The following is a 27,844-nucleotide window of genomic DNA, read 5'->3' on the forward strand; positions in this document are numbered from 1 at the left end:
CTCCCCCCTGCCGGCCCCGCGGCCGCCGCCGCCGCCGCTACCGGAGGCGCAGGAGCCTCGCGATAGTGTTTGCATTGGCGGCGCGTGACGCCGCCGCCGCCGCCGCCGCCCGTAACTGATGCAGAGGTTACCCCGCCGCCTCAGCCGCCACCCACCGCCCGCCACCGCCCGGGCGACGCCGGGGCCCGACGCACTGCAGAGGTGCCGGCAGGTTCCGCCCGCGGAAGTGGCCTCCGTCGGCGCGGTCCGCGCTCCGCCCGCGCTCCGGCCCCGGCCCCTCGGCCCCGGCCACTTGCCTCCCCTCAGCGCTGCCCTCCCCGCCCGCCCTCCGTCCGGCGCGCTCCCTCGGCGGCGCGGCGCTCCCCTCCCAGCCCTCGCGCCCGCGCTCGCCCTCAGCGCGGCCCCCGCCATGACGGAGGCGGGTGCCGGTGCCGCCGCCGTCGCAGGGGGGGAGTCGGGCTCCCAGAAAGTAGCTTGATGAGTGTCCAAAGTAGCAGTGGAAGTTTGGAGGGGCCGCCATCTTGGTCCCGGCTCTCCACGTCTCCAACCCCGGGCTCGGCGGCGGCGGCCAGGTCCCTGCTGAATCACACGCCGCCATCCGGGAGGCCCAGGGAAGGTAAGCGCCGCCGCGCCCTCCCGCGGGCTCCCTCGGCCCGCGCGGACCCCGGGCTGGGGTGGGGGTGGCGGTTCGCGGGCGGGAGGCCTGCCCTTGCTCCCTGAGCCTCCCGGCCTCGGGGCTCGGGTGGGTTTGCCCTCGCGGTGCAGCCTTGGCGCGCGAGCCCCCTCTCCTAGCCCGCACTCCTCCCATAGAGGCGGTCCCCGCGCCGCAAGCCCGGCCGCCGGGACCGGTAGGATGCCCCTCGCCCGCCTCCGGCATGCTCTAGGCTGCCTCGGATCCGACTCGGATCCCCAGCGCGGCCCCTAGAGCGGTCCCAACGGCAGACCGACTCGTGGGCAAGGCTGCTCGTGCCACCCCTCCAGATGGTTGCAACTTTCCTTCCTTCGCCATCGACTCCTGCGTGTTTGTACGTTATGCTCGTGGGTGCAAGTAGCCTCGTGTTCCTCTCTGCCAGGGGTGGTGGGGTTTTGTGGAAATTCCTGCTTAAAGGTCCCTGCAAAACACGCACCGAGATCGGTTACAATTGTTTTCTAAGTTTTCTGGCTCCTTGCATGCAAGTGTTCTGCCACCAGATGTAGCAGTCACACAGCTAGTAAGGCACCTAGTGCTTTTGACTAAAAAAATGAACTTGCTGCATTTAACTTTAAGTATACTCCATAAAATGGAATTTGGGAGAACACTCGTTTACCAGGGAAGAATAAATTTGCATCGGATCTTTTTTAACGCGCTTTTGTCTGGAAAATGCGTAGCCTTATTCGTTAGCAGTCGGTAAATGGGTTGTTCGCTCCCGGTTGTCTTGCACAAGGAGATTGTCAGCACCTTTAAAAAAAGAAGAAGAAAACGTTTGGAAGTCCAGCAGTCTAGTAAATCTCGTAAAGAAATTCTGACCTTCGCTTTATAAGTCGTTAGGATTACTGTATTCTGAAAATATGTCTATGTTTATTATCCATAGTCTTGGTAATTGTTAATCAAATGTTTCTTGCCGGGATCCAGTGGTTGAGGCATAGCATTCTTTGTCATTTTGTTCCCGTGAGCATGTGTGAAAGTGACAATAGGCTCAAAGATTGACGTGAATATGCTCTAGAAAATTCATAGGAAGATTTGATTTATGGCATCCATTAAACATGCCGAATACGTTGACAGACATTTTTCCCCTTTCATCTCACCCTGACACTGATTTTTTATTAATATAAGATAAGAGCTTATTTATTGAATGACTTAATCTGAGTTTTTCCTTCTGTACTTGAAAATTTATGTTTATGTACATGTATAAACTTGAAAATTTGTAAGGAAATGGTTTAAAGTGTGTGTCGTAAATAGGGCAGTTAGTGCTTGTAGCATGTTTCCACTTTGTAGTTTCATTAAGATGCCTAATGATAGTGTGAGTTTCGAAAGACTATCTTGGTTTCTAGGGTACTATACCTTTGAAAAATAATTCCTCATTGATTTCTCAAGTGTTTATTGAGCCATTACTATGAGCCAGGACCCGTATGTGATAATCTGCTGAGTGCATGGTGTTGGCTTAACAGTTGACTTCTGTTATCAGTCCTGGGAGTTTGGCAGCCGAGAAATTCAGATGGCCTTTCTAAGGAAGGTCAGCCCTAGCTAAACTTACCATCTTAGGTGTGCCGTTCTGCACCCTTCCTGAAGATGAAACATTCTGAGTGGTTGGAATAATTTAATTCAAACTTCCGAATAACCAGAAATCCTGCTCCCCCCTCCACCAGAAGTTTTTGTTTTTTTAAAACAGGTTTTTTTTTTTTTTTTTTTTTTGCTGTTAACCTAAAATAGTCTTAGTTAATACTTGAAATTATGAAAGTTACACTTGACACCAAATTTTCCTTCCTTTTCTCCTTTCCCGTAGAACCTCAAATAAAGTGGGCCAGTGCTGTACTACAGGGCTTCACCCCAGTCCTCATAATTATGAGGTCATTTCTTTTTTACTAACCATGTAAATTAAAACTGTTAACCACCCCTCACCCCCATTCATTTTGAGGCTTGGCACCATGTTCTTAAATTTTACCATTGTCTACAGGAATTAATTATCTATTGGAAGTCCCCCAAGGATCAAGATGGAGATGTGGAGTGGAGTCCCAGTTTTTGTTACAGGTGTTTAGTACCTTTTGCAGGTATAAATGTTAATATGCTGCATAAACTAAGTTTAAGAACTTTTTGACTTCAAAGGAGGACTAGTAAGACATGTGAGAAATGCTGATGGAACGTGATTGGAAGCATTGAGTGACTGTATCAAGAAGAGGCTAAGCTTTGTTTCTTGAAAACCTGAACCAAATTAACTTGCAATCACAGAAAAATGTTAAGTTCAAAGGATGTTTAGGTTCATGTATGTTTGTGAACTCTTTTGTTAGTTGTTTTTAAATTTTTTATTTCATGTCTGAGTGTTTTGTCTGCATTTATGTGTATACCGTATGCATGCCTAGTGCCAAAGTGCTCAGAAGAGGGTTCTTCCTGCAAGAGGCTATGCTGAGCCATAGTGTGAGCCCCTAGTAAACTTCTTTTAAGTAATTAAACTTTGAAAGAGGTTAAAGATATACCACATGTATCTGTAAAAGCTATCCTGAAGATTAAAGGTCTGCACAAAGCTTCAGGATTTTTAACATACGTGTGGATGGGCTGGTTTTTTTTGCTCTGAGTCCAGAATTTTTTTTGTTTTTTGTTTTGTTTTATTAATTTGGAAGATTTCTCATAAGTGCTCAGCTGGGTTTCTGTTGGATCTTTTAAACCTGTAATCTCCAACCCATTTTGTTGTCTATAATACTCTCATTAAGGGGTGGAGAGTTACGAAATTTAAGATTTCAATTGGGCATGGTGGCATACATCTTTAATCCCAGCACTCTGGTGGTAGAGGCAGATCTCTTTGTTAGTCTACACAGTGAGTTCCAGGACAGCCAGGGGTACATAGAGAGACCCGCCTCAAAGGTTGACAACAAAAGAAAAAAAGCGCAGGGGTTGGGGGGGACGGACAGACACAGGACACATTTCAAGGGAAGATCTGTTGGAATCTAGTAACTAGTATCTTGTGGCTAAATAAACTGATTTTAGTTTTATTCTTTGTCTTTTTCATGTTAACATATGGTTACTTTTGAATTCATTATTGCTAAAAATCAAATGATTGATTATTCAAAAGTATCCTTTTCTCCTCAGTCTTGCTAGTTATGAGTAACTTCTTTTCTGTGAATAATGAAAGTACTTGTGATGGACAACATCACAGAGCAGCTAAGTTGCTGGTTTCAGACAAGTTTCTGTGTTTGAAGACTGTGGTCCTTAGAAGAATAAGTGTTATTCTTCTAGAAAGATGTTAAAAATAAGATGTGGGCTTGCAATTCCTTGAAATCACTAGCTGTATCTTTTAGGGTTGTAGCTTTAGAATCAGTATGTATTAGTAGAGCAAGAGAAAAGAAAGGCTAGCATAGAGGTCTGAAAATCTGAGAGATGCTATGCTTTTATATGCTCTTAGCACCCTTTATTGTACTTAACATTACTAAGGATCTCAAAAAGATCATTTTTATGTGAGTTATTAATGCTTGCTATATTAAAAAACTGAGAATTTCAAAAGTCTTAATTAATTTTAAATATAATCCAGTTACATGTTAAGTGAAATTTTGTAAAAAAAAATTACATTCTAAAATGAAAAAAAATAGTGTAGTTAGTGGTATTTTATATTTTTACATATGACCTTTTTGGCTTACTAGAAGACGCTGGATGTTGCTCCTGCTTTGTATCTGTTGTGATATATTTTGATTGAGGTGTATGAAGTATTTAGCCTTTTCAGAATGACTGTTCCCTGAGATGACACCAAAAACTATAAGTGGCAGAATTTTTTAAAAGGTTACTGGCAATGTGGAAGTATTTTGTACACCCAAAGTACTCCCCAGAAAGTCAGTGAGCCATATATTCAGCCTAGGGAAGACTAAAGAATGAGAAACACATGGGAGACATAAATTTCAAAAACATTAAGGAAAGTAGATTCTCTTAGTCTAGAAAGAACAGAGCTAATTCAACAAGGTGAAAAAAGTCAGTGTAAATTTTGAACAAGAACATAAGAACCATGTAACTGCTAAGCTGCCAAGTTTGGCCAACAGTGGGAAGAAATATTTAACTCTGAAGAATGTAGACTACAGAGACATTTTTGTGGGGGGATGAAGACTCTTAGATTGAGTGCTCTTGGATCTAACAAGTTATGGTTCCATCTATTTAAAAATACTAACTTTCTGGCATCTTTTCTTTAAGAATCCCTAATTATAGTTAAACTGTACTCATATACTCTGAATGTTTCAGATGGTCTCAAGTCAGTAATACAACACTACTGTTGGTTTTATTATTCTTCTGCATTTTGTTGTGATTTTCCTCTGAGGATTTTCTGGAGTCAACAGGATCAGTCTTGATGAAATGTTGCTGAGTTCCCTGTAAAATATAATAAGCTTTGAAGACATTTAGAGAAGTGCGTACTGCTAATGGGACAGTTTAGTAGAATAGAATACACTGAGCACCGGATTTTAGAATACTTTGGGGGGCCAGTTTTCAATTTTGAAAGAAAAATTATCAATATAGCCTAGTCTTTGTTTGTAATAGCTTATATGATTTTAGAAGTAATATGCTTAAGCTGTTTAATGTTTTTGAAGATATAGTCAGAAATGAGGAAACATGGAGGAAAATGTTTAAATTGATCTGTCTTGAATTAAACAATGTCCATTAAATAATAACCTGGATATAAAATAAAATCAAGAATTAAAATTTTGTATTCTGAGGGTTGTACTTGTAATATTACTTGCAACAATTCATTTTTAAGTTTTATATGGAACACAATCTCTTCTGTATGTTGGGTTTTTAGGTGTTTGAAATTAGGTATAAATTCTTTTTAACATTTTTAAAAGATTTATTTATATGTGTAGTTGTCTATGTGAATGTTTGCTCATTGAATAGGTGGTGGGCACATGTACACATGTGTACAGAAGCCAGTTTGTCAGAGTTAGAGTTACTGGCTTTTACCTAGCCTGTTATGTGCGTTCTGGGAGCTAAACGCTGGTCCCAATTTTATAGCAAGTGCTGTTAACCTATGAGCCATCTCTTCAGCCCCTCTCCTAAATTTGCTGAGGTGAATTTAGTAAATGTAGTCACATCTCCAGCTTGAGACTTCATTTAAAGTCTATTTTTAAAATATATGATTCATTGAATAAATACTTTAGATTTATAGCATGAAAATTTAGAGCAGTGATTTTTTTTTTTTTTTAATGTTCGTTCATTTGTAGCTTTTGGTTTGTTTTGAGACAGGGTCTCAGGTAGCCCATACTGGCCAGAAGCAGCTGAAGAGCCAAGGATGAGCTTTGAACTGGGTTACCTGTATGTGCTTTCCCAGGCTGAGATTATAGTGAAAAGAAGTGTGGTATATATGAGGTGACCGATGATAGTCTCTTATGTACTCTTAATTAATTACCTGTGTGACCTGGACAGGTTGCTTATCTCTCTGCTTCAGTTTCTTAGAATGAGAATCACAGAGCTGCAAGGTACTGTGGAGGCAATCTAGTACATATCCTTCATTTTTCAGTTGAGGATATGCAGATGATTTGCTTAGGCTTACACTAACAGAGTTGAGACCAAAATTAAGATTTCTTACTTTTAGGTTTGTGGTTTTGTAACAGTATTTTAAATATAAAATATATCTGGGGTTGTTCACAGGGGGTTAATTAGAGGCATTGCTATGTCTCTTTCAACTCAAAAATTCTAGTAAAGAACAAATGTAGTATACACATGTAGTCTCCACTGGGCTACATAGTGGGTCCCTATCAAGTAAAAACACAATTCCTGAAAGGCTGAGGTTGTGGGATGAGAAAGTTGATGGCCTGGCCATGCAGTAAGAGCCTTAGCTTGTGCACGGTAGGGGCATTGTTATTAGCAAGTCCTTGCTATTGAAGTTTATGAGCACTGTAAGGAATATGTTAGATAGTTTTGTTTGTAAAAATGATTTATATATAAAAACACTTTGGAATATGCTAAAAGTTATGTAAGTAAATACATACGTAAGGAAGACAATGAGTGCTCCTCAGAAAGTATTTCTGAAGTATATCTCAGCCTGTACACTTGGTTTGGCTCTAGGCTAGAGGGTGTCATGAATAATAATAAAATAATTAGATTTCAAGTCTGCCTATCATTCATTAGTTCTGCAACTAATTCATTTAATCTCACAATACAGAGTTCTGTTCAGTTATTTTCATTTACAAGTAAGAATACTGAAGCCGTAAAGTAAAGGCATGTGCCCAGTCTCACCTGGTAGTCAGTGGCAGGCCGGGATGGAAGTGAGGCTTTGGGTATAATCACTAACATAGTGCCTAAAAGGTAGAAATTTGGTTTTGAATAATTGCATGGGTTCCTTCCCCTCCCCCATTTTTTTTTTTAATACAAAGCCATCTTTTTAAGATTCATTCAGTTTATAAGTAAACTTTTGTTAATTTTTTGACATGACTTTTATACATGCATAAAGATGTGATCAACCTTCCTCCTCCCCCTGGTTTAGAAAGCTGGACCAGCTGTGCTAATTGTACATACTATTTTTTTTAAAAAGATACATTTAGAACACTCATGGAAAATGTTAGAGTTATATTAATGGAAAACTCTCTTCATGTTTGTTAATCTAATTTGTAGTTCAATTTATTTTAATTTTTTTGCCTTGTAACCCTCTCTGGCCGTAGCAGATGAACATTTGAACAAACCATTTATTTTCCTTCTAAAAGGAAGAGGAGCAACCCCTTGTAAAGGCTGGGTTATCTGGTGTTGAGACTCTTGACAAAGTTGTAATGCTTTGTAGCAGATCTTTGACTTTTATTAGTATTCAATATGAGCAGAGAAAAGCTTTTTTTTTTTTGGTTTGATTTTTCGAGACAGGGTTTCTCTGTGTAGCCCTGGCTGTCCTGGAACTCACTCTGTAGAGCAGGTTAGCTTCGAACTCTCGTACTCAGAAATCCGCCTGCCTCTGCCTCCCAAGTGCTGGAGAAAAGCTTGACATGCAATATTTTTTAAATCCAAGTGGTAGATTACTTTTGAATTCAGTCTTCCCAATGTAGCTTCATCATTAAGTCTGATATTTGATGACTAGAAGGCAAATTATTCTTGTACTTAAAGAAATGTTCTATTCGCCAGATTCATTACAAGGCCAAATAAATAGTTTTCTTAAATGACATATAATGTTTGTTTCTTTTTATCTTATGTGGTTATATACAGATTTCTGTGTCTAAATCTGTACCTTTCCTTAGAAACTAATTAGCTGGAGAGAGCGCCAAGGTGCCTTTAGCTTTAAATTCTGAAGTCTTGTCTGAGAAGTTGTGGTATTAAGTGCAATTTCATGGTTTCCTACTCACAGTGTGTGTACTTCCCTTTTGATGATAAATGTAGTGCCACTGGGGAAGGTCAGAGAGACTTGTGTGAAGCTAATAATAACCATCCTGTCTTAGGAGACCTAAGGCATGTGGGCTGTCCTGTTTTGTTTTGTTTTGTTTTCATGAATAGTGTTTATCCCTTAAAATACCTTTTTTTTTCCTGTAAAAAAGTGTTTTGGCAAATATCACTGTAGTTAGTCAAGTTTGTATATTTTAAAAAATGACTTACTTAATTTACTTAAAGTATTAATGCTTCTCAGTATTCTGGCCTCTTGGTGAGTCATAGCTCATTTATTTCTGACAGCCATAAGCAGTGAGTACTGTTAATATCCCTGTTTACAGATGGTGAGATCTGTGCAGAGGTTCAGAGAAATGAAGGAATGTCCTAGTATATAGAGAGGTTTAGCAGAGCAGAGACTCAGTCTGGACTACACGAAGTCCGTGCTCCTAATACTTGCCAGTCCAATAGTGCTACTTCATTTAATAGATGTACTCTTCTTCCCAAGCTAGTGCCTTAGTTGTTAAACTTTTTAGTTGTTTGTTTTGAGACATGGTCTCACCATGTAGCTCCTGACTGGCCTGGAATTTGCTACACAGATGCCTCTGGTCCTGATCTCAGAGGTCTGCCTGCCTCTACCTCCAGATCTCTGGAATTAAAGGTGTGTGCCTTGTAGTAGTTTTTGTTTTGTTTTAGAGGCTGGCTTTGATTTTGAGATCCTTTGTGCTTTAGCATTTAAGTACTCTGATTATAGGCATAAGCTGCATTCCCAGCTTAGTCATGATTTTTTTAGTTACTTGTGTTTGCAATGTAAAATCCTTATTCATACAACTGGGAGTTGTGTGGAGGAGTGTGGATTGACTTTTGAAGCATCTAGATCCAAGATCTCAGATATTATCTGTGGGTCTCTCAGTTCCCATTTCTGGATTTTTTTTTATAGCTTCTTGGTTCTGGAATCCCAGGCATTTACCTGTAGCTTAGCAACCACAAATGAAAGACAGCTTTTCCTTTGTAATGTCCATGTGTCAAATTTAGGTTACTGCTCTGTTTGAATTGCCAATTCCTTAACCCTCTTAAAGGCCTAGGAAGCAAGATACAGGAATGGTTGTCTTTTTGTTTTTGTTTTTTATCTTTTTGTTCCTGTGCCAGCCAGCAGTGGAGATGGACCTGTGTTTATAAGCTAGGGTAGGATTTAGTGCATTTCAGAATACCAGGCTTAAGTATTATTAATATATATACCTTGCACTTAACCAGAGTTGCCCACTTAAGACTGTACAAGTATATAATCCAGTTTATCAGTACTTTGTTATTAGAGTTGCTTCAGGTATTTCTTACTCTGTTTAGACTCAGTTTTATAATTTTAAAGGCTAATAAATGGCAACATAATGTAAACTGTCAGCCCCTTCCCCTCTTCCCTACTTGACAGCATCATAGTCATGCACCACATAATGAGTTGATCTAGGGCAAGTGTTTACAATCCTGTAAGATTGCGTTGCCTAGTCCTCTTTGTCTGTGTAACTGCTCTGATGTTTGTATGGGACTCAGATGGCCCAAGGAGTACGTTTCTTAGTACATAGCCTCAAATGAGTAGTGTAAGACTATATCTACTTTATGAACATTGATACTATGAGTAAAAAGTATTTTCATGTAGAAAGTTAATATACGATAATGGTTTTTAAAGTATACTTTGTGTTGAATCTGGGTACCTGTTAATCTTTTAGCACTTATTGTAGATTCTTAATTTAATCTAAAGATTTCCTCCCTGCCTCTAGGTAGGATATTTCTTAGTAGTCCTCTCTGGCCTCAAGTTCATGGTCTGAACAAAATGCCCTCTAGAGAATGGAAATTTAACTGCTGCTAAATGTTATCTTGTTTCAGATTGTAGTTCTTAATCACTATTGAGATTAGATTTAATTGATATTTCTATCAAAATCCTATTATCAGTTTTTCTTAACATCTGTATCTCAGACACTAGAATAAGTGATATTAATGTTACCCCTTGCTACATCAGATGGAAACAGTTCCTTCCTCATGTTTTTCCATTTATGTACTTTTATATTTTCTACTTTTATTGAATTCAGCTCCAATATTTCTTTGTGACATTTTAAAGTGTTTAAGCCCTTAAAAGTTATCCGTCTCGAAGGTTCAAATATTTTTATTGTAATTCAGTTCATTTTGTTTTTAAAGTTGTGTAGTGTGTTACCTTTCAGCTAAAACATTCCGTACAGAAATGCTCACAAAGTAATATTCAGTGAATCGTTATAGACCCTGACCTGTGTAACTGCTACTAACAGAAGACATAAAAGCGCACCTTCCACTAGGTACAACCTTCTCTGCATTGTTCTGCTATAGTTAAGTTCATTTTTGTATCAACTTCCTACAATTAAACTCACATAATATACAGTTCAACTCTAGTTGGTTCCCACTGGTATTTGTAAGATTTAGCTGTGTAAATTCCTGATACTAGTTCACATTCATTTCTCAAGTATTTCCATAAAGATTATGGTTTTATATATTCTGTATAGTATATATTTATTATATAAATATATAGAAAGTTATAAAATATATTGTTTATATAATTTAATATATACTAATATATTATAGTTAAGAATAATTGATTGTTATTGGTAATGTTCCTTGTTTTGTGGTACTGGTGGGCAAGTGCACATGCTAAGCAAATTTTTTTTTTAAAGACAAGTGTTTCTCTGTGTAGCCCTGGCTTTCTTGGGACTAGCTCTGTAGAACAGAGGAACTCACAAAAATCCGTTTGCCTCTGCTTCCTTTTAAATGCATTCGCCACCACATTCACCACCACTCCTTGGCTCCTAATAGTGTTCTTAAGAACGTGTATATACTGTCCTCTTCATGCACTGTTGATTTATCCCTACTAGCTTAATATATACCTACCAGCAAAGTTACTGGATTACAGTTTGCCTTGAGAAGATCCTGCTAGTTTTCTAAAGCGGTTGCACTGTTTCGCATTCCTATGAACAGTATATTAGATTTCCCACTGTTCAGCATCCCCACCAACAACTGGGATTGCCAGCTTGATACTTTAACTATCCATCAGGATTTAGAGTGGTGTTTCCTTGTGGTTTTAAGTTTCATTTTAAATATTTTCATTTTTAAACAGACTTCATTTTTTATAGCAGTTTGAGATTCACAAGAAAATTGAACAGAGATACAGAGATATCCCATACACCTGCTTCCTCCACATGCACAGCCTCTCTCATTGTCCCAACTCACATTAGAGCAATACTTTTTTGCAGTTGCTGAACCTCCACTGGCTCATAATTACTGCTCACAGTACATTTAATTTTCTTAGATGTGGAAGGGTGCCACTTTTTCATAAAGCTTATTGGCCTCTTGGATATCTCTTATGGAGTGTAAATTTGTCATTTTTATTGTGATCTCTTTTTCCGCTTTAACTGTGTGTGGTGTACATGTGTGTGTGTGTGTGTGTGTATCCCTGCATGCATTTGGAGGTGTATACGGAGGCTGGAGTTGGTGGGAATCATCCTCTTTCACCTTAGCTATTGTGACATTTCTCAATAAAACCTAGAACTCTCCAACATAATTGGTCTTGCTAGCCAGCTTGTTCTGGGAATCCCCTGTCTGTAGAGGTCTTCCAACTTGGGAATTACAGGTTAGCTACCAGGATCTGACTCCAGTCCCACACCACTTTAATCATGGAGCCATCCCTCCACCCCTGTGTTCTTTTTAAAGGGTATTTGGATGTGATGTGACTTCAGTGATAGGTCACTCATCCAGCTTGTTCATTGGAGGCCCTGCATTTGATTTTTGTGTGTGTGTGTGTGTGTGTGTGTGTGTGTGTGTGTGTGTGTATGTTATATTTTGGAGAGTTCTTGTAAAAAATTTATTCTTTGACAGTTTAATGTATTTGGAGTATATCCTCCCAACCCCCTCTCTTGTCCCTTTCCACTCAGTCTAAGAACTAAATATTTTTATTTATTATGTATGTTTAAATATTTGTGTGTACATACATACAACACACTTGTGAAAGTCAAAGGATAGCTTGTGGGAATAGATCTGTTCTTGGTTTTTTTTTTGGTTTTTCGAGACAGGGTTTCTCTGTATAGCCCTGGCTGTCCTGGAACTCACTCTGTAGACCAGGCTGGCCTCAAACTCAGAAATCCGCCTGCCTCTGCCTCCCAAGTGCTGGGATTAAAGGCGTGCGCCACCACCGCCTGGCAGATCTGTTCTTGGTTAAATCAGGTCATTAAGCTTGGTGGCAAAGGACCTTAACCTGCTGGACCATGAAGCCTTTTCCCTCAACTTGTGCCTTGTGTTTTTTTTTTTTCTTTATGGTGTTTAAGAAGACTTTTCTAAATTTATAAAAAATGTTTTCTTATCTTTTAAAAGTAGTCATTTGTAGTTGTAAAATCTCTTCAGTCTATTGATTTGATTCATGTAACATATTCCGGTATGGTCTCTTTTTGTTCTTAGTCATCATCTCTGTTTTCTCTGATTTTTTTTGACCCATGGTTATTTAAGAGTATGCTAATTTCTAGATGACTGTGAATTCCCCAAAGTGCTTTCTGTAATTGATTTCTAATTTAATTCCACTGTGCTTGTAGAACATTTTCTGTATACTTTCAGTACTTTTCAATTTGTTGATGTTTGTTTATAGAATATATGGTTTGTTGAGAGTGTTTGTCCTGGTTGTTTTGTCAACTTGACACAACAAGGGTCATATGGTTTCCTTCTTTCTGGTCTGCCAACTTGTGAAGAGTCTCAGCCGCAAGCTCTTACCACTGTGACCTCCACCATCCCTTGTCTGTCATGATGGACTACCCTCAAACCCTTAACCAAAATAAATCATTACCCCGCCCCCTTACACACACAGACAGGGTCTCACTATGTAGCGTTTAGGGTACATGCTTTGGTTTAAGTCTACCATTTTGCATTTTTTGTTTGTTGTGGTTTTTTGGTCTTAATTCTTTTCTTTACTGGTTTAGCATTAAGTGAATGTGTTAATATTTCAAAGATATTCTTCAGTGATCTTATAAAGATTTATATTTTTTTATAGTGATCTATAGGGTTTATAGTGGTTCTCTTGGAACCCACTATGTAGATCAAGATGGCCCCAAACTCAACAGATTCATCTTCCCCTGTCTCCTGAGTGCTGGGATTAAAGGTGTGCTCCACCATGCCCAGCTAAGTTACTTGTCAAATATTTGGTGACAATTATGAGGAAAGTAACACATACTTCTTTGTTGTTTTTCCTGAATGTTTTGTTAATTATTGAAATCCAGGTATTGTGGTTTCCTGGTTATTGCTGTTGGAGTTTTCGTTTCTCCTTTTAATTCTGTGGGTTTTATCATATCTATTTTGGGGTTTCATCATAAGGTGGATGCATGTTACTTGTGAAATCTTCTAGGTAAAACTACTCTTTAATGGCTATAAGGTATTACTGTCTCCAAGATGATCTGATAATAGAGTACTTTATGATTGTTTGCATTCTCCCATTCAGTTACTTCCATTCTGTTTGTATTTTTGAGTTTAAAGTGTTTTCTATAAACAGCATTTTAGTTGGATCTTGTTCTTTTTAGTCTGACAGGCTCTTTCTCTGGATTGTATCATTTTATCTATTCACATTCAGGGTACATGTTTTGGTTTATGTCTGCCAGTTTGCTTTTTTTGTTTGTTGTGTCTTTTCTTAATTCTTTTCTTTACTGGTTTAGCCTTAAGTGAATGTGTTAGTAATTTAAAAATACTCTAATGATCTTACTAGGGTTTATATTGTATATTGTAATGTATCAGAACCTTTAGATATATCCATTCTCCTCATATTTGTTATACGTATTAACCTTAATGTGTATGGCTACAATAATTCATATAATTAAGTGCTTCTTAAAGAAATCAAGATAAAAAGAATACACATGTATTTATTATTTATTAAACTAAGTTTATTAGCATTTTTACTTATGTTCATTTTTTTGAATATAGTCAGTTTATTCTGTATTATTTTATACTTGAACCTGTGTTACTTTTGTTTGTTCTTGTGTTTCTGCCACATAAGAGGCATGTGGTTCAGGATGTCTTGAACTCATGGTGTAGCTAAGAAAAATTTGAGCTGATTTTACTGCCTCTTCTCCTAAGTGATAGAATTACAAGCATGTGCCACCATGCTTGGCTTACTCTGTTTTTATATGTGCTAGATCTGACGTATGTGTGTGAGTGTGTGTGTGTGTGTACATTTGCTCACAAATGCAGATGATAAAGTTATACTTCTACAATGGTCTATATAATTAACCTCTGCTGACACTCATGCCCTTTCATGGCAGTTCAAGTTACCCTCAGTGTAGTCAGGTAGCCAGAACAGACGCTCATTCCTCTGTCAGCTCTAGCTGACTGCTCATACTCTCTGGGAAATTTTAAATTCTAGCTGTTTTGTAGTTAAATTTCAGAATTCTAGTTTTTAAATAATTTTTTCTTCGTTGCTGTTCTTTATGTGAAGAAGCAATGTTACAAAACCTTCTTTTAAGTCTTTAAAGCATGTTTTCTTCTCTTTGAATATTGTGACTCTCTGTTTAATCTTTGTTTAATACTTGGGGCATCTCACCATTGAGTAGGACTGACACTTTACTGTTTCTTTGAACGCCTCATAGTGATTTTATTGAAAATTAAACACTGTGAGTTTTGAAAACTCAGGCCTGGAACTGTTGCTGTTTACCTGCTCACCTGTTGTGGGACTTGGCTGCAGTGGTCTCCATAACAGAGATGGCTGCTGTGCGGGCCCTTCTCTGCTCGAGCATCTCTTGATCTCGTCATTAGGTTTTTAGCTAGGTTGCTTTTGTTGCCGGCTGTTACTTTTTGTTGCTCAGCTGTCAGCTTCTACTAATTACTCTATTTTCATCAACATCTTAGGGCTTAAATTGTTCTACAGTCTGATCCAATTACAGTCAGGCCTTTTGGCTGAAGATAAGCACTGCCAGACTTTTATATTATAGCTGGACTTACCCCAAGAGGACTCTTTACTACCTCTCTTTGCAGAGACTTACTGCAGTTCTCTTGCTAAACTGTCAGCTGCCCTTGAGTTTTGCATTTTGCTGCTACTCTCATTGAATGACCAGTTTACCTCTTCTTTTTAAAGTTCTCTAAAGATTGTTTTTCATAATTCTTTTAGGAATGAACTTCCTCAGTTGGTTTGAAACAAAGGCTGCCCACATGTGGCACTTCAGTGTCTTCTGGTTTTGTGTATCACCATCTCAAGTCTGTGACTCACTACCTTTAGTGAGGCGGGAGTGGAAGCAGCTGAAGTGCCACCACTCATTTAGGAGCAGGGCACTGATGGATATTGTAACCTCTGTTCTTCTCACCCTACTTCTCATAAACAAAACAACCTTCTACCCTATCAGAGAGTGAGCCCAGGGTTGTTGCTCTGTGATCTACTATACCTGAAGTAGAATTTCTGCCTTCCTGGTGGGATTTGTTGGAGAAAAGAGCCCCATTCTTCCGATCCTTGCCTGCCTGGAACGTGAAGCATAGTGGCAAGAGATGCTAGCAGCCTTCCTTCTCCTCCTACAGGGGAACTGTATCACAAGATAGGAGCTGGGGACCTTCCTAGTGTAGGACTTCACTGAGTCAAGAGGATGGGGATAGAGGTGGTTTGTAGTGTGTCATAGATGCCTTTTCATGTCACCTTATTAAACAGAATTTGTCACAGTTGTATGACATTTTTGGGGAGAATTGCTATACTGAGTTTCTGAAGTCCCATCCCTGTGTCTTCAGCTATGTTGATTGATTTTTGTGTGCTGTGACGTAGGTTTTATTTCCATGAGGCTGTCCTGTTGTACCAGCTTCATTTGTCCTCTGCTGTTTTTCATAGTGCTACCAGTTATATACATGAAATGTCTGTACCGAGCTGTTGCTGTGGACTGTCATTTGTTCTTGTGTGAGTGCCATATGTCTTAATACAGTGTCATAATAAACTTGATGTTACCTAAACAGCCCTGCATACTTTTTGATAGGCAGAACTCTAAAAAGTGACATGATGAAGTAGAAAAGAGAAACAGACTGAGATGCAATAACAGAGGTCAGAAAAAGCTAGCTCCTTTTTTCCCCCTTGCCCATGTTTAGTTTTGAAACAGAGCCTTCCTTTATAGCTGAGGTTGGTCTCAAACTGACTCGGGAATATTTAACTGTATGAACTAGAAATGCAGATAAACCACAGAAGATAAACCAACCCCCAATTGATACATGGAAATTGGGACCTTGGGCCTATAAACTGAGCTATAGCTACATTCTGAATGGATGTGGAAGCATGTTTTCCTCTGTAATCATTACTTTTTGTACTGTTGTAGTATTTGTCAGAATACTGTTGTAATCAGAATACTCGACAGGAACAGGTTATGAGAGAGGAAACATGAGTTTGGTGCATGGTTTCAGAAGATTATAGTCTGTCATGGCAAGTTGGCTGCATGTGTTGGCAAGAGTGTGGCAGCAGCTGTTTCCACCGTGTTGGCTTAAAGACTCCATAGCTCTCGGATGGAGTCTGAGCACATAAGTAAACATTAGGGGGATATTTTCAATTCACCCTGTAACTCTTGTAGCAGTTCCACAGAGATAATGGCCTGGTTACCATTGACTTCATATTTATGAACCTCTAACCAGAGACCCCTGTGGTAATTTGTAAGTGTGCAATAGAAAGTTTGTATGGACTTCTGATTTTCTTCAGGATTGTTATTGGTTTATTTTAGCTCTTGAAAATTCTGCAAAAAAGTAAAAACAAACCAAAACACCATGGGCCTATTTGGGATTACACACTAAATTTATAGAGCATTTTTAAAAAATAATGAGTATTCCAAATCATATATGCAGTATCCCATTTCTGTTAATAATTTATAATTTCTCCATAATGATCACATAATTATTGTTAGGCTTTTAGGTGTTTTATGCCTTTCAGTGTGATTATAAATTATGTCTTCTTAGACATTATTTTGGTTTATTGCTGATAATGTAAAAACAGTTAATATTTTATGTTGATTTGATAACTAGTAACCTTGCTTAGAATTCTGACACTTTCAAACTCAGTTGCATTTCTGTCAGCATATATGGGCGAAGGAGGGTGATGGGTTCATCTTTTGCAGTTTGTAGTTTTTGTTGTTCTAGATTTCCTGCATTGACCGATAAGTGTTATAATGGAGCCATTGTCTTGTATTTCACAATCTTTTAATAGTTTGCAATTTGGTGTTTTGGCATTTTTGATCTGTGTCACCTTTAGTTGAAGGAAATTCCTTTGTCTTCCTAATTAATGGCTCTTGTTTAAATAATGAATAATTGTTCTCATTAAAAGCTTCTGTATCTATTTAGATAACTTTCCTAAGTCTTTTAAATGAGGTCATGTGAGTGTGTTTTTTGGTTTTGTCACTGTGACAGATACCTGAAAGAGCTACGTTCTAAAGAAGATTTATTTGGGCTCATGACTGCAGAACTTGGAGCACTTGGAGCTCAGGTGTGATGTGTTTTGAGAATCAAGAGACACTGCACTTTCCTTTTTTCCTTGTGTCTCATCCAGGCCTCAGCCTCTAGGATGATGCCACCAATAATGAGATGGGTCTTCTTCTGAGTTAGTCCTCTTGGTACTCAGTACCAGGCACTGAGTACTTTCAGGATCACAATACTTTTCACCTGCTCACATGGTTAACTACTACAATATGGGATTGCTACTGGTCTGAATTGAACCAATCTTGCCTTCCTGACACCAGCCTAGTTTTGAAATTAGTATTACTTATATGCAAATTGCTGAATAGTTTTATTAGATATTTTTGTACCTATATTCATGAAGTAAATTTCCTTTCATATAAATTTCTTTGTCAGATTTTGTGTTATAGTAACACTTTCTCCATAAAAATGAATTGAGAAATGATTTTGTGTTTACCATTATTGCTAGGAGTCTTAAGAACAGTGTTACATTTTCCTTTACTTCTGATAGTTTATTGATCAAGCCCTCTGGGTCTGGACATTTTCTGGAAACATTTACAATAATGGTGTCAGTTTCTTTTAGACTTCGAAGTTTTCATTTTTGTGTCAGTTTTGACACACAGAAACACAATTTTGGGGATTTATTCACCACCCCCTTAAGGAAAATTCCAAGTTTTAGGTTTTTGGTTTTTTTTTTGTTTGTTTTTTAAGCCAGGGTTTCTCTGTATAGCCCTGGCTATCCTGGAACTCACTCTGTAGACCAGGCTGGCCTTGAACTCAGAAATCTGCCTGCCTCTGTCTCCCAAGTGACTGCCCAGCTTAGTTGTTCCTTATATTTTGTCTTGAATATGATGCTGTTTCCCTGAAGTGGTGTGTAATTGCTGTCTGTGTCTTGTCCTTCCTTGAGCAGCCTGTCACTGGCCATTAGTCCTCTCTAGCAGTCAGCTTTCAACTCGGCTCGTTTTTTCTTCTTGTTTTTTGTTTGACTTTTGTTTAGTTTTAGTTGAAAAATATAATTTTAATTTCATTCTGATTTTCCCCCCAGAAAATTGTTTTTCTTCCATTTTTAAGAGTCTAGTTCTTGGTGGCCCCACAAAATGACCCACAAAGCCTAACCACCTGAGTTTGATCCCTGAGACCTAGGAAAGAACCAGTTTCTGCAAATTGTCTGTCCTGTGATTTCCACATGTGTGATGTGGGACACTTTCTCCTTCTCCAAATAAAGAAATGTAAAAAGTTTTAAAAACAGTATTGTTCTTCACATGGGCTTTCGCTGGGGTTCTGGGGCAGAATCAGCAAATACAAATCAGGGTCCTCCTCAGGGTCCTTCCCAGCTTCATATGCTTGATTCCTGTCCTTCTCACTGTGAAGGTCAGTTTCACACAGTAGTTCACATTCACATAGACATACAAGCATTGGCAGTGCTTCAGAAGTGTTCCTGACAGCAGTAGTCTTTGTTTCGTTCAGGGTGATGAACTTGTTCATGGCTTTGTCCTGGAGCACATACTGTGTACAGTCCAAGGTCCGACCCATGTTCATTCTTTTCTTGGTCATCTTGGAAGCCAGAACCTAATGAACTAGTTCTGGGTTTTGTCCTCTCCCTTCTTTGAAACTCTTTAGGTTTAATTTGTTGCTCTTTTTTTTTTTTTTTAAAGCTGTGATAAACGTTCAGCTCTTGGGTTTCTGGATCCTTCCTCTCGTGTAATTGAGGTTTATGGACACAGTTAACCTTTAAGCTCTGAAGTTGAGTGCCATTCTTTCCCAGGTTTTGATGTTGTGCTGGGTGGGTATGTATTGTGCTAGGTGGGTAGGTTTTGTTTTTTGTTTGTGTGAGTATTGCATTGTATTCAATTAAGACCATTTTGTAATTTCCATTTATGTATTTGGGGGGTGGGGAGGGAAGGGTTGAGGCAGGGTTTTTCTGTGTAGCATTGGCCATCTTGCTCTGTAAACCAGGCTGGCCTCAAACTCATAGAGATCTGCCTTCCTCTGCCTCCCAAGTGCCAGAAAAACATTTCTCTTAATTTTCTCTTTTTCATTTTAATTCCCCCAATTCACACTGCCCCTTCCCACTTTTTGTGTCATCTTTTATTGTTTAAATGACTCATCAACTAATGTATGGGGCCATCCACTGAAGTGTGGTCCTTCTCCAGAAGCCATTGAGTGTCCATAGATACCCAGTTAGGGGCTGGGCTTCTGAGCCCCTCTCTCTTCCATGGTAGACATTGACTGGCTTGATCATGTGCTGCTCTTGTACAGGCAACCACAGCTGCTGTGAGTTGATGGGTGCAGTGGTCCTGTCATGTCCAGAAGTTTTGCTTGGGCATTCCCAAACCTCAGAGTCTTAGAGTATTACTCACCTCTCCCTCATCAGGGGCAGTTTTGTTTTGATTTTGATTTTTTTGGGGTGTATAGGGTATTAATTGTCTCATTTGTGGACTTTGCACTGCAGTGACACTCTGCACTTTGCACTTTGAACAGTTGTGAGCCTCTTGCATTCCTCACCCTCCACTCCACTGCACAAAGAAGCTTCTCTAATAAGGTCTGAGAGCTGTACTGATCTGTGAGTGTAGAGAGAACAGTTTAGAAGCTGATTTGTTATAGTGTCCATTTAGCAGAGTAATAATAGAGGTTAATTCCTGGGGCCTGTGAGGACTCCAAGCCTAGGTTCTTAGAGAGGTTTACAGTACTAGGGATGTGTTTTCTTCTCTGGAGTGAGCTTTAAATCTATTCAGAAAGCTATATTTTGGGGGTTTCCCAAGATGCTGCTGAACAATAGCTTGAGAGTGCTATCCTGTACTTGACATTAGGCAAACCATGGCTTTCTGGGAGGAATGTTATCTCCTGTATAGACACCAGTTGAACTTTACTTTATAAAAAATGCACACATGCATGCAAGTACCCCCCATCTACCCACATTATTTATAAAATTCATTGCCTGGTATCCGGAAGCTGAATTTCATGCTTCCTCAGTGAAAATTGGCCCAGTTTATGGAATATCACTAAAGGTGAGGCACTACTGCTTGTTTTTATTTTAATACACAAATTGGTTTTCAGGTTTTGGATAATTTTTTTCTTACTTCCTTTTTCCCTTTTATCTTTTGTTTAGATTGCCTTTTGTAATGTACAGACTGGTCAGCTTATCACTACTTAGTTATCTGGAGTTGTAGGTTTAATTTTAGGTAGTGATACTTTTAAGATCTTGAAGACATAATTTGTGAACCCTTTTTAGGGAAATCAAGTTATGCCAATAAAATTAATTTGTAAACAGCTCTTTCTTTATTGATTAGTTATAATGAAGCTGATTATAGTGACTGTAATACTGAAGACATGGAATGAATCATGTCACCTTCTTACAATAGCGATGGATTCTATTATTGTCTAAAGGTCCCTGACCTTATAAGTGTTTTATTTCTTTGAACATGAATGTGATACGTGACAGTCCTCATTCTCAGTCTATGCCTTTTTTATAATTTAAGAAAATGAAAAAGTAATACCAACTTTTCATAAAAGGCTATCAGTTCTCTCTCCATGTGTATGTTTGCTGATTTTGAGATTGAGCCCAGGGCTTCATATTTTTTATCAGTTAGAGGGTGGGGAGGAGATGAGAATTTAAGATACTTTCTCTAAATTTGTGTAAAGTAAAAATGCCTTTTAGGTCTAAAGTTTTCAGATTTAGTAGTTAGTGTAAAGTCTATATTCAATAGGGAAAATCTAGGGGCTTAATAATGGATGAAATTTCATCTTAAAGACTGTGGATTACCTCACTTTCTGCAGGCAACATTCTTAGCCATTAGGATTTGGTGGTAAATGTAACTTGGAATTCCAGTACTGTTGAGGAAACAGCAGGAAGATTGCTGCAAGTTCAAGGCCTGCTTGGCCTACATAGCAAGTTCCAGGCCAGCTAGCTCCATAGCAGGACTCCGTCTCAAACAGAAGCCCTCTGTTTGCCTTTACCTTCACCCTAATCAGAGTGGCCTAGCATCAGGAGAAATTAACTGGACCTAGTGGCAAAGGTCTATAATCCCAGTTATTTAGTGAAGTCAAGGCCACCTTGAGCAACTTTGAGAGACCTTGACTTAAAGACCAAGTGTGGGTGCTTTGGTCCTTCTTAGAAGGAGTAACAAAATACTCAAGGGAGCAAATATGGAGACAAAGTGTGGAACAGAAACTGAAGGAGAGGCCGTCTTGAGACCATTCCACATGGCTATCCATCCCATGTGCAGTCACCAAAGGTAGACACTGATGTGGATGTCAGGAAGTCCATGCTGACAGAAGCCTGATATAGCTGTATCCTTAGAGGTCTGCAAGAGTCTGACATATTCAGAGGCAGATGCTCACACCTAACCATTGAACTGATCCAGGGGTTACCAGTGGAGGAGTTAGAGAGAAGACTGAAGGAGCTGAAAGGGTTTGCATGAGGAGAGCAACAAAACCAATCAACCAGAGCTCCCAGGGTCTTTTAAACCACCAGCCTGGGAGCACATAGGGAGGGACCCATGGCTCCAACTGTATGTGTAGGAGAGGATAGCCTTGTCGGGCATAGGTGGGAGAGGAGATCCTTGGTCCCATGAAGGCTGGACAACATATGTGGGGGAATTCGAGGGTGGGGAGGTGGGAAAGGGGGGATAGGTGGGGGCCACACCCTCATAGAACCAGGAGGAGGGGGGATGGGCTAGGGGGTTCTTGGGTGGGTAGGGGGAGAAATGGGATAAGGGGATAATATCTGAAATGTAAATAAAATACCCAATTTAGAAAAAAAAAAGAAGTCAGAAAATCTAACAAAATCAGAAAAAAAAAAAAAGTGAAAGAGCCAGAGATATAGCCTGGTGTGAGCCTCTTGCCCATCATTTGCGGACCCTGGGTACAACCTAAGCCTAGCAGAAGAAAGAAAAGGAAACAAATACTAGAGAGTTGGAGGAAATTACCCCTTAGACGCTGTTTATGGGAATCTAAATAGTTCAGCTATTGTGGAAAACAGTGTGGAATTTTCTTAACTAGAACTGCCATATGATCCTTCCATAGCACTTGATCACACACTCAAAGGAGTAAAAAAGTCAGCATGTGATAGCTACCCCCACACCCAGGTTTATCAGTGAGTGACAGTATTCATAACAGACAGGATGCATAGGATCAGCCTAAAGTCTGTCAGCTGATGGATAAAGGTGTACTGTATACACAAAATAGACTTTTAATTCCACCATAATGAATGAGATTGTGTTATTTTTTTTGAAGAAATAGATGGATCTTGGTAGCATCATATGAAGAAAAATGAGAAAAACTCATACCACTTTTTCTTTTATATATAAACTTCAGATTAGAATACCTACAAACAAATCTAAATAAGACACATGAAAATAGAGGACTTTGGAGAGTAGATTGGGATAGTAAGAGGATATAGAAAGGTACATGAGCAAAATATATGATATCTATGTATAGAGATTTCATAGTGCAACATTTTTGGTATGCTAACTTATACTTGTGCCTACATCTTGGTGATTAAAGTAAAATAAAAAGCCCCATAAAAACTAAAACTGACTTTATATTTTCCAAAAAGGTACTGTATTGAATCAGTGTTTTTGATAGTTAATTTATTTTTATTTATCTTATACCTTACTTTGGAATGAGATGTGAGTTGTCAAATCTTTGTGGGGTGGAGAAGGTGAGAATCATAGCCAGAGTCTTTCTTGTGCATGTTGAACCAATGAACTGTGTTGGCTCCTGAAAACAGCTTTTTGTTTTTTTCTTTTCCTTTTTCCTTTTCCTTTCTTTTTTTTTTTTTCTTTAGAGGCAGGGTCTCTATTAACTCAGGCAGTATGGCCTCAAACTTTATAAGTATCCCAGGATGACCTTGAACCTCTGACTTTCCCATCTTCGAACCACTGCCATTTTATGTGGTGCTGGGGATAGAACCCAGGGCCTCATGCGCGTTAGACAAGCACTCAGCCAATTGAGCACATCCCCAGCCCAAACACTTTCTTGGAAAGAATTAGTGCAACTGCTCTTTGTGTTGCAGTGTGAGTGCAGCCATAGATCGAAGATACATGGCTATCTTTCTGGTTGTTCCTTTTCCAAGGATGTTAGTGGTAAGCTGGTGTTTGTCTTTTAATAGATAAAAGTCGAGAACCAAAAGTGTAGCAATGCAAGTGTGTTAATTATATTAAAACATTTAATTGTGGTGAGAAATACATGACATACAGTTTACTTTCTTAATCATTTCTAAGTTTAGTACTGATAAGTGTATGTGGTTTTATTGTTGAACAGCTATTTCCAGATTGTTTTTATCTTGTGAAGCTGTAACTCTGCCTGCTGTTAAACCCACGACTGCTTATTCTCCCCTATCCCTAGCCCCTGGCACCATAGTGCACTTTCTATTTCTGAGTTTGACTACTTATTTGAGTGGAATCATACACTATACACTATTATCCTTCTTGTTATGGCTTATTTTACTTAGTGTAATGTCCTCAAAGATTTATCATATTTCAGCAAGTGTCAGAATTTCTCTTTTGTTAGGCTTTGTAAAGTTCCAAGTTTATTCACTGATCTACGAATGACATTTACAATGCTTCTACCTCTTATAATAGTGCTATTGTGAGGGATACTTTAACTGAATCTTTGTATGCTTTGACCAGTGTTTATTTCCTCAATCCATACCCCAACTGATCCCGGTATGTTCTTTCTTGTGAGTTAAATTTGTTTGATTCCACGTGTACATGGTATTTGTCTTTCTCTGCCTGGCCTGTAGCACTTAGCAAATGTCTTATGTATGTTTGTTTATGCTTTCTTGTTGGGGAGAATGTCTCTAAAAGGCTAAATAGTATTTCATTATATACACATGCTAACTTTTAAAAATTTATTATCTGTTGAGTGACACTTAGGTTGATTCTGTGTCTTGGCTGTTATGGACAGTGTTGCAGTAAACATGGGAATGCAAATGGGTCTGACACTGGTTTTCTGTTCCTCTGCATATATGCATATAGAATTGCTGTACAGAATGTCTTCATGTACTTTTAACCATGTATATTCATCTCCAAGGAAACATCTGTTTAAGATTGTGGCCTGTCTTTTTAAAAATTATTAGCCAAGTATTTTTTTACTCTTAAAAAAGTATTATTGCCTGTGGATGATGATGGTTGAAGACAACGATGATGATGAGTGTGTCTGTTTGTCTGTCTGTCTGTGTAGTTAAGAGAACCAATTTGTAGAAATGTTTTTTTCCATCTACCTTTATGTGGATTCTTGTTATTGCTGTTGGACTTGTGGAGCATGTACCTTTACCCACTGAACCATCTTGCTGGCCCAAGCCAACCATATTTTAGTAGTTTTTATATTTTTGCTGTCTTTTGTTTTAGATAGCCAGCATTTAAACATACACCTTTGTCTTTTACTTTTTCAATGTGCTGACAAAGTACAGTTGGAAAGAACATGAAGCAGGGTTGATCTGTTGTAAATGCCAGTAGAGATACTCAACATCTCAAAATCTGCTGGGCAGTGGTGGCGCACGCCTTTAATCCCAGCACTTGGGAGGCAGAGGCAGGAGGATTTCTGAGTTCCACGCCAGCCTGGTGTACAAAGTGAGTTCCAGTATAGCCAGGGCTACACAGAGAAACCCTATCTCCAAAAACAAAACAAAACAAAACAAACAAAAAAATCTCAAAAATCTTATTATTTTAGCTACTGTTACTTTGAGTGCTGAGGATTCAGCCATATGCATGCTAGCAAATGCTTTATCACTGAACTATATCCCAGTTTCTGTGCTTTCAGGCTGTCTCATTTTGTAGTCTAAGCTGACTAGGAACCTAGGATTCACCTGCTTTCAGTCCCTTGAGTTCTGGGTATTACAGGAGTGTGCCAGCAGTGAATTACACTGTAAAACAAATAACAACTTGGAATGAGGTGCTTTTCTAATGTTACAAAAATAGATTCAGGATTAATTTTTCCTGTGTCAGAGAATTATCCAGTCATACCTTGCCTGTGTAGTATAATCCACTAAGGTGGTGATAAGTTTTATGATGTATCCAGGCAAAATAATTTTAAGTTCTTTTTTTTTTTTAATTCATATAGCAAGTTGAAGCAATGTTTTATCCTCTTGACTTACTCTCAGTTCTATATGCTGTGCTGTATTTGTGCCTTTCCTCTTTGTCATCTCATGCCCTTTGCTGATGACAAGTGAACCATTGCCTCAGTGCTGACCTCTTGAGTGTCCGTCCTTACTTCTGGATAAGCAAGTAAGCCCTGACAACGAAACTCACTACTGTCCTTTCTTATTTACACCTCTAAAGTAAACCAAATTCAGTATCTCCCAAAAAAGAAATTCTGTCTGAAGATAGGATCAGGTTGAAAAGTGCCTGCCTTACAAGCTTGAGGTCTTAAGTGTGGGTACCTGGTCCTTGCATAAAAAGACAGATGCAGCAGTGTCCTCATGTAATCCAGGACTAGGGACCTGGAGACAGGAAGATTCCTGGCAACCAGTCTAGGTCAGTCAGTCAGCTCCAGATTCAGTGAGAGATCCTATTTCTCCAGCCCCAAATGGTGAGAACAGGGATACTGAGTTTGTTGTGTGTTTGAGAGTACACAAATTCTAAGATTATTACATTATTTGTGGCTTGGTGAACAATTACTATTATTTTTTCCTCTAAAACATTCAGGTTTTATTTTTCAAAAATGTGAAGGTTTTTTTTTTGGGGGGGGGGTGAGGGTCATTGGGAATCCATAACCTGATGAGTTTCTGAACATATGATTGTTAGTTATAAAAATTAAACTCTAACTGAAAATTGGATTGATAAGAATTTTTATGCATATTCTTTGATTTTAGCAGTATGTTAACACACATAAACTTATCACATCATGAACTTTTTTTTCACTGTAAAGTTGTAAATATCAGGGGCTACTTATTGCAGAATATTTGATCACACTGTGAGCCCTGAGATTGGTATTTACTGGGGGTGTGGGGGGGTAAGCAACAACCCTGTTTTTAGTTGTGTGGCTCAGCCCTTAGCATATACCTTTAATCTCTCTGCCTGGAATACAGATGTGCCCTTAGGACATACCTTTAATCCCAAACAATGAAGGTATGAAGGAGACTCTTGTGTTTGAAAGTGATGTCTAATTGAGTGCCAGACAAAGTGACGAATTAGAAAAAGATTTGACAGAATAGGATACACCCAACTCTCAGGGCAAGAGAGAGGGAAGAGAGGCAAGATAAGAGGGAACAGTTCAGAGGGAGGAAAAAGGTAGGAGGCGGTTTTACTGGGAGAATTTTACAGAGACAGGTTGAAGAGAGAACAAGCTAGACACAAGTGAGGACAGAACGAGCCAGAGATTGAAAATGAACTGAAAAATTAGAACAGATTGCCAAAGTTAATAGGTTGAACAGAGCAGTTCAGGAGAGGTCAAGAGAGAGAGAGAGAGAAGTCAGATTGAATCAGTCAGCTTGGAAAGGAGTTTGAGCCAGAACAGCTGAGTTGAAACATCTCAGCCAGAGCTCAGAAAGAACTAGGAAGGGGTGAGCTTATTCAGCAGTAAGTCTCAGAGACTGAAAACATTTTAGGCCTAGATAAGATTGTGTGGAGGCTAGATGCTTCCAGGAATAGTAGGCTTGTGTTACCTGATTATTGGACAACGACTTCAGGTAAATAAAATTTACTTTTATAGCTACTAAGATGCATAATCTTTATTGTTGGAAAAAGAAGGGAAAAAAAGAGTGAGAATAAGCAGAATATTCATTTTGGTTTTCATTGGGTGTTAGGGCTTACAGGTTGGGTTTAAATTTAGTGTGCATTTTTGCATTTTTGTTATTGTCAGCAATTTGTGTGTGTTGTTGTTATTGTTTTTGTTTGTTCAAGACAGGGTTTCTCTGTATAACCACCTGGAACTCTTTATTTGTAGACTAGGCAGGCCTCAAACTCACAGAGATCCTCCTGCCTCTGCCTCCTGAGTGCTGGGATTAAAGGTGTGCTCCATCATACCTGGCTCAGTTTTGTGTTCTTTATTAAGGGTCCAAAGAGAACAAAATGAAATTGCTTCTTTTTAAAATAAAAATACTTACTTTTTTGCTCATGGCAAATGATTAGCATTATGAAATAAATCTTGTCAGTGAATTATGACAATTGAAAGAAAAAATATTTTTAAATGATTGTATAGCTGTGCCTATATCTCTGAGAAGTAGCATCTAGGAGGTGAGAGTTTGAGTGGAGCATTCTATATTTTTATTGTTTAAAAAGTAGCTGTTATTTTAAGAGTGAGGGAATACACAAAGGCAGAAGAGATGATGAGTAGTGAGCACTTGGAGGAGAGAGTGTAGGCTCGGTCTCCAGCTGCTGTGTGTTGACACAGCACAGTTGTATAGTCACTCACCTTTTCCCACTCTTTTCCTGTCGTACAGACAGACTT

General features: G+C 39.0%; 1 protein-coding gene across 1 annotated transcript in view; it reads left to right on the top strand.

The window, feature by feature from the left end:
• The first annotated feature begins 334 nt into the window (after positions 1–334).
• Positions 335–27,844, top strand: part of Tlk1 (tousled like kinase 1) — a 113,683-nt gene continuing 86,173 nt past the window's right edge. Inside the window, exon 1 of the mRNA XM_028762922.1 lies at positions 335–616. Coding sequence (XP_028618755.1) covers positions 478–616 — 139 coding nt within the window. The 5' untranslated portion in view covers positions 335–477. The remainder of the gene's footprint in view (positions 617–27,844) is intronic.

Source organism: Grammomys surdaster, unplaced genomic scaffold, assembly GCF_004785775.1.
Source record: "Grammomys surdaster isolate TR1022 unplaced genomic scaffold, NIH_TR_1.0 136, whole genome shotgun sequence".
NCBI classification, from domain to species: domain Eukaryota; kingdom Metazoa; phylum Chordata; class Mammalia; order Rodentia; family Muridae; genus Grammomys; species Grammomys surdaster.